General features: G+C 44.0%; 1 protein-coding gene across 3 annotated transcripts in view; it reads right to left on the bottom strand.

Annotated features, from left to right (window-relative positions):
* Window positions 1-1,172: 1,172 nt before the first annotated feature.
* The window catches only part of GREB1L (GREB1 like retinoic acid receptor coactivator), a 194,658-nt gene continuing 188,083 nt past the window's right edge, over window positions 1,173-7,747 (bottom strand). For all 3 annotated transcript variants that reach the window (XM_068237238.1, XM_068237239.1, XM_068237240.1), the window contains one exon: window positions 1,173-5,078. In XM_068237238.1, coding sequence (XP_068093339.1) covers window positions 4,915-5,078 — 164 coding nt within the window. In that variant the 3' untranslated portion in view covers window positions 1,173-4,914. The remainder of the gene's footprint in view (window positions 5,079-7,747) is intronic.

Raw genomic sequence — 7,747 nt, 5'->3', positions numbered from 1 at the left:
GGCATACTACTGCACAAGCTTACTGCTTCACAGGGCATACTACTGCACAAGCTTACTGCTTCACAGGGCATACTACTGCACAAGCTTACTGCTTCACAGGGCATACTACTGCACAAGCCTACTGCTTCACAGGGCATACTGCACAAGCCTACTGCTTCACAGGGCATACTACTGCACAAGCCTACTGCTTCACAGGGTGTACTACTGCACAAGCCTACTGCTTCACAGGGCATACTACTGCACAAGCCTACTGCTTCACAGGGTGTACTACTGCACAAGCCTACTGCTTCACAGGGCATACTGCACAAGCTTACTGCTTCACAGGGCATACTGCACAAGCTTACTGCTTCACAGGGCATACTGCACAAGCTTACTGCTTCACAGGGCATACTGCACAAGCCTACTGCTTCACAGGGCATACTAGTGCACAAGCCTACTGCTTCACAGGGCATACTGCACAAGCTTACTGCTTCACAGGGCATACTGCACAAGCTTACTGCTTCACATGGCATACTACTGCACAAGCCTACTGCTTCACAGGGTGTACTACTGCACAAGCCTACTGCTTCACAGGGTGTACTACGGCACAAGCTTACTGCTTCACAGGGCATACTACTGCACAAGCTTACTGCTTCACAGGGCGTACTACTGCACAAGCCTACTGCTTCACAGGGCATACTGCACAAGCCTACTGCTTCACAGGGTGTACTACTGCACAAGCTTACTGCTTTACAGGGCATACTACTGCACAAGCCTACTGCTTCACAGGGCGTACTACTGCACAAGCCTACTGCTTCACAGGGCTTACTACTGCACAAGCTTACTGCTTCACAGGACGTACTACTGCACAAGCCTACTGCTTCACAGGGTGTACTACTGCACAAGCTTACTGCTTCACAGCGCATACTATAACACATTCATTCAAATTTAAGGGGATGCTGGGAGGCATAAACAGCAGTTGTGCTTATCACTTACATTTCAGTAACAAAGAATGATGCAAAATGCTTTTTAAGTGAACCATATGGAGAGAACACTATAGTAGCTGTCTGCTAAAATTCATAAAATATTTAGCAAGAAGTTTTGAACCAGGATGATACCATTTATTGGCTAACTTAGAGGTAAATAAAAAGTAAGCTTTTGGCTATTATGCCTCCTTCAGACTTACTGTATATTTTTGGGACTAAAAAAAAACAGAACAAAAAGACACCTCACTTTTCCTCCCCCAAAAGTGTGTGTCGGGGGGGGGGGGGGGGGGAAGGAGTCACTGCGTCTTATAGTCCAAATGCAGGGAGTTCCTGACTTGTTAATGCCTTCCAATATGAATCTTCAACCCGCTGCAATGTCCCTGTACTGTGCCCATGTAGAGGAGGACACAGGGACACAAGGGAGACACAAAGGGGCATAGAGGAGGACACAAGGGGGACAGAGGAGGATACAGAGAGACACAAGGGGGTATGAGGTACAAAGGGGACATAATCCACAACATGCCCCTTCACTATGGAGGCACCAGGTTTAGTATATACTGTATATTTTTCCCCCTGGTTTTTGTCCTCTAAACCTAGGTGCGTATTATGGTCAGGAGCGTCTTATAGTCTGAAAAACATGGTAGTTCCTGTATATTAAGAAGATGTTAAAACACACAGCTTATTTACACTGCACATTGGGAGGAGAAACATTCTTTTGCAAAAATAAATAAATGTAATTAGATGCCGTAATTACAACTTCAGGAGGGTCTCACAAAGATGCTAGTTAATTTATGACAAATAGATAATACTACTTGTTTGCTAAACCACAGACTCCAGGTAATGGGAAGGCATTGTAAATTATAAGTGTGTTTTAACATCTTGTTAACCACTTGAGGACCCACCCTTTACCCCCCCTTAAGGACCAGCGCTGGTTTGAGTGATCTGTGCTGGGTGGGCTCTGCAGCCCCCAGCACAGATCAGGGTGCAGGCAGGGAGATCAGATTGCCCCCCTTTTTTCCCCCCTATGGGGATGATGTGCTGGGGGGGTCTGATCTCTCCTGCCTGCTGTGGGTGGCGGGGGGGGCACCTCAAAGCCCCCCTCCGCGGCGAAATCCTCCCCCTCCCTCTCCTACCTGGCCCCCTCCTGGAGATCCTGCTGCACAGGACGCTATCCGTCCTGTGCAGCCAGTGACAGGCTGTCTCCTGTCACATGGCGGCGATCCCCGGCCGCTGATTGGCCGGGGATCGCCGATCTGCCTTACGGCGCTGCTGCGCAGCAGCGCCGTACAAATGTAAACAAAGCGGATTATTTCCGCTTGTGTTTACATCTAGCCTGCGAGCCGCCATCGGCGGCCCGCAGGCTATTCACGGAGCCCCCCGCCGTGATTTGACAGGAAGCAGCCGCTCGTACGCTTCCTGATTAATTAGGCTGCAGCTGGCGACGCAGTACTGCGTCGCTGGTCCTGCAGCTGCCACTTTGCCGACGCACGTTATGAGTGTGCGGTCGGCAAGTGGTTAATATACAGGAACTAAGACTGAAGAAGGCTTATTAGCCAAAAGCTTACTTTTTATTTACCTGTAAGTCAGCCAAAAAATGGTATCATCCGGATTCAAAAGGTTTTGCTTTTACTGATGGCTAACAGGGTACAACATCTACCGCTTCTATGAAATGTTTAGCAATGCTTTGATAAAATTGACCTTTTCCCACTCATTTTGAAGTCAAATATTGATTAAGTTGTCAGACAGTACAATTTTTTTTTGCAGCCATAGCAACCGAAATCTGGATTGTGGACTTGTGTACAGAACACACCAAATTCCCAATTTCCCCATGAGTAATCACTGCAAAGAGAACATCTTATTTGTTTCTTTCTTGTCCACCAGGTCCTGACTGCAGGCCAACACTCACATGTAGTCATTTGTCAACTCAAATTTGGAATGCGTAAAAATCCCAAATAATATCTGCTAAAGTCCATTCAATGCTTAGAACTGACCTGGAGGGAATCACTGTTTGGTTTGTAAAAGCAGGATTTTTTATGTAAATGGCTTTCGGAAAGCGTGTGTGCACATACATTTCTAGTGTGACAAGTAAGTGGAGAATTCAGGATACACAAGTCACATACATTCATATATTATTGCATCCTAAACCTTCCACAAAGGATTCACCTGTCTTGTGTGACCTTTTCAATGTTGTAATTACAAATAGCCTAACAGTGCTCACATAGGCAAAATACAATGTAAAAAGGATAACAGGACTGGGATAACTGCTGAAGCATTTACTCAGAAGTTCTACCTGTTTCTGGTGCACTATGGGAGCAGTGGTTGCAAATAATGAAAAATGTTATTCATGGCTCTGAGGCCTGGAACCCACTAGAGCATTTTTTTTTTTTTGAGCATTTAGGGATCGCTTTAAAATCGCTAGATATTTCCCTAAATGCTCTGTTAATGTAAATGATGGGACAGATTCCACTAGAGCGATTGCAATTAAGGAAATCGCAGGACATGCAGCATTTTGGGAGTGTTTCTATTCTAAAGAATTGAATAAGAGCAGGGAAATCGCTCCCAAAATCACTTGCAAAAAGCTATCACAAATCGCTAGCGATTGCAATAGCGTTTTGCGCTTTCCAGTGGGTTCCAGGCCTAATGCTGATTCTGTGCATATAAAACATTCCTCTCTGATCCTGGATGCAGCAGCTGTCAGATCGGCACTAATCTAGTTTAGGGAACCCAGCAAGAAACCTCATAGGGCACTGTTCTCCAATCACAGCACCCTCTAATACACAAAGCGGTGTGATTGGCCAAATAGTGTGGGCGTAGTTTACTTCAACCTATCTAAAATCTAGCAGTTTGAGAGGGTACTGGCCACCCAATCACAGTAGAGGAATTTCCCTATGAGGTTTCCTGCTGGATCTCCTGCACTGGACTAGCACCGTCAGACCTGTGGTAAAATATCAGCACTGATGCTTTTCTACTGTGTTACCATCCGAGTTCTCACCTCACAGTTCAGGGGGCTTACAGGAAACCGTTACATGTGTGTTGTCACTGGCGAGGTGTGGACTCTCACTGGTACTGACAATAAGAGGGCATCATTGAGATATACAAAGGATTTGGCACACATCTTTTCACAAACTTCAGTCTGCAAAATTCCACTTTCATTAAAAAAAACAACTTACTTTAAACATGTTGCTGCACATAAATTTCTAATTGTTTGTTATCAATTAGTGAATCATTACAGTTTGCTGCCCACTAAGAATTTCCATAACGAATAGAATAAAATTATACTTCAATACACACATAACAAAAGCAATGTGCTTGGAGTACACACTGGCCTGAATCTCCCACCTCCCTGCGCAACTCAGACACTCCAATCTGCTGGTTCCTGCTGGGAATATTGTAAAATGGAAGTGTTTTATAAGCACATGAAAACAATGTATGCAAGCTGAAAAGGCATTTTCTATTGACCCTAGCAATACTTAGAGCTGAAGTGAATGGATGGTGTTCTTTTCAATAAAAGTGGACTTTCCCATTTTACATTTTTGCCTGATAATCAGCTGTCATTGAACACTGTTGCCTGGTCATATTATGAATTGTTCAGGACACAGAATCATCATTGCTAATGCAGGAAGAGGTTGCTCCACTAGTCTTTGTTTGGTAGTTCTGAAATCTACAATCAGCCTGCGAATGAAGTGGCCAACAGATCCAGCACTGGATTCCATGGGATGAGGATTATGATGAAGCAGGCCTTTCACACAATGATGGCAACAGCTTGTGGTCCTCATTCATCCCTTCTAGTTCCCCTTTTGGCCGTCAGAGAAGTTGTGTCAGTTATGTGGACCTGGACTTCTCAATAAACAGAAGTCAGTAAATCGGAATCCACAATCTGTTTGCACTGGCTCAAAGACAGCTTTTCAGTGTTACTGTTCAATCCATGACAAGAAAACATGTCTAGTGTTCAAATGTGGCGGCCAATGAGAAAATAAAGTGGTTTGTCCTCAGGGCTGTTAGCCGTTTGGAACTCATCCCGCAGTCTGAACTGCCATTCGTCCTCCAGCAACAAGCGCACGATGATCTGCCGCAGAGAGTTCCTGTCGTAGCTGACAATGCAAAGCGTAGATCCTGTGAAGCACAGCAACAACAAAAAAAAAGAAAAATATGTTCAGCATAAAACCAAACAGTACTATCAAAAGAATCTCGGTGTTAAGGTGCCCACTAATAGTAAGATCTTGATTGTACAATTTTACTACGCCTTTGTAATATGAGAAATTATCTAAGAGCCGGTTCACACAGACGACTGTCAGCGGTTTTTATTGTTGCTTAATTGCATGGTTTCTACCATTTCCAATAGGTTGTAATGGGAGCATTTTTGTGTTTGTGTTTGACAGCTTTGATGATAGTTCTCAATAGCATTGGGGTTGATCGACTTCTTTGTCGTAGGTGTTCACCAAACGACAATAGAAACCGCTGGCACTCGCCTTCCAAAGTCAACAAACGCTCCGGTTGTCTTTTCATGGCCTCCTGGATGTATGTGGCTGACAGGAAGTGGACCACAATTCTCAAGGCGGAAAGGACAGGAAATGGACCATAATCCTTTGAGCCATTAAATCGTCATAAAAGCTTTCAAACGTGAACGCTTTACCAAATGCTGTCAACTGCTTACAAACTAATTGACTAAATGACATGGCGTTTGAAATCAGTCACTGCGCTTTGAGTCCTACGGGAGAAAAGCGCTTTACAAATGTTATTTGTTGTTGTTGTTGATGATGATGTTGTTCAGCGTTTGAAAGAACAAAAACGTCAGGTTTCCTCAGACGTCCATGTGAACTGGCCCTGAGGTATCCATGCAAAGTTTACCCTTCAGTTTACCCCTCTACAACAGATTTGGTAAGATTGTGAGGATTAGTGGCCACATTTAAAACACTTAATGGTAAATGCAGTGAAAACAGTGGCTGAGCTGCAACAACCATGTCTCTCACTGCTAATAATGCACAGACGACAGATAGCCATACATGGGCCCATGACAGTCTGGTCCAGCTAGAGACTGATCACTGATGCAAATAATGTCTTTTAACATTCAAATTTGATGTAAATTATACACACCTTGAACTTGGACCAATGAAAATTGACAGGAAGTTATCCTGATTGGTCCAATTTCATGCTGCGCATAATTTACATGAAATTTCAACGTTAGAAGAAGTTATTTGCATCTCATTGATCAACTCTAGTGTTCAGTTGACTAAACCTGTTCCTCCATTACGTTTGTACCACTCGATACAGATGAAATCTATGCCATCAATAGCCTTGCCCACTCGCTCAGTGCAAATTTATTGCTGTGCCGATTCACCCCTTAAGTCATGCACACATGCTAAATGATAGGCTATGCATATATGCACTGAAGAGGAGTAAAGAGCACCTGTCCGGCCACTGGAAAGCCCAGCATACTATCGTTACACTTCTGCTTGCAATGTCTCAAAAATACAGGGAAACTCATGTCAGCACAGACACACTGCTAGTTCTAGTGAAGGTCTGTAGATACGCACAATTATTGCTGCCCTCACAGATCACAATCATCGTTAGGGCAACAGTTTGGGCTACAGACAAACTCTACTGTTTTGGCAGAGCAGGGTGTATTGTTAATTGTAGAGGACGACAGATTGATGGGGCTGCACTTGAACAAGTGGCTCCCAGCGGGCAGGATAAGTAAAAACACAATGGCCTCGATTCATAAACAGCAGTGCGATAAACAAAATCTTGTCGGGATAATACCGCACTCTGTATTTTCCCGGTCTGTGTGCTAATTCATAAAGATTTCCCCAGCTGCCCTTGGAGGTCGGTAAATTACCGCAGCCCATTGAGTGGTAGGGTAGAGCAGTGTCCCGATTCCCTCTTTGCCCTGCAGAAATGAATCACACAGACGGCTCTCTCTGGCTCTCCCACTGATGACTCAGACAGATGAGTCGCACAGTCTTTCCCTGCCTGCTGAAATGATTCACACAGAGGGCTCTCTGGCTCTCTCCACAGATGAATCAAACAGACATCGGCTCTCTGCACTTTGCATTAATCAGAGCTGTCGGTAACTTGTTAAGACCTCACCAGAGGTGTCGGTAACTACCGCCAGCCTTACCGCTTGTTGAAGGCTTTATGAATTAACATTTGCTGACAATTTACTGACGTGTTGTCGGTAACTGCAGCCAAGTCGGTAATTTATCTCCCTGGTCGGTAATGTCAGCTTTTCATGCGGTAACAGCCTTTATGAATTGACATTTTGCTAAGTGGTCGGTAAAGTCTGCTGTTTTCAGCATTACCGCATGAGGTAATGCTTTATGAATCGAGGCCAATGTGCTTGTACAGTAGTGGTATTTGATGATTTAGCTTGCCCAACTTCTAATCTACTGTCTGTCTTGGCCAAAGACTGTCTAGTATGTGTGCATCTTTAATCTAAAAAAAGGTTTTTAACATGCTATAACAACTGGCGACAGAGGTTAAAGCAAACTTGGAGGAAAAAAAAAATGAATTACAGTATATGTGTAGTACAGCTAAGAAATAGAACATAAGTAGCAAAGAAAGGGTCTCATATTGTTTTCCAGTACAGGAAGGGTTTAAAAAAAAACAACAAAAAAAAACCTTCAATTAGCTATGCAAAAGAGCTTCTGAGCTATTGGACCCAACTAGGGTTAAATACAGTCCTGTTTTTCTGAAGCACTTAAACAGCCAAGAAACTGCGAGAAACCGCTTGAGATAAGGTTTTACTGCAGGTTACTCGAAGGATCATTATTTCTGTTTGTTTT

Source organism: Hyperolius riggenbachi, chromosome 5, assembly GCF_040937935.1.
Source record: "Hyperolius riggenbachi isolate aHypRig1 chromosome 5, aHypRig1.pri, whole genome shotgun sequence".
Classification (NCBI taxonomy): Eukaryota; Metazoa; Chordata; class Amphibia; order Anura; family Hyperoliidae; genus Hyperolius; species Hyperolius riggenbachi.
Note: the sequence above shows the minus strand (reverse complement) of the source record. Positions and strands in the feature narration are given on the sequence as shown.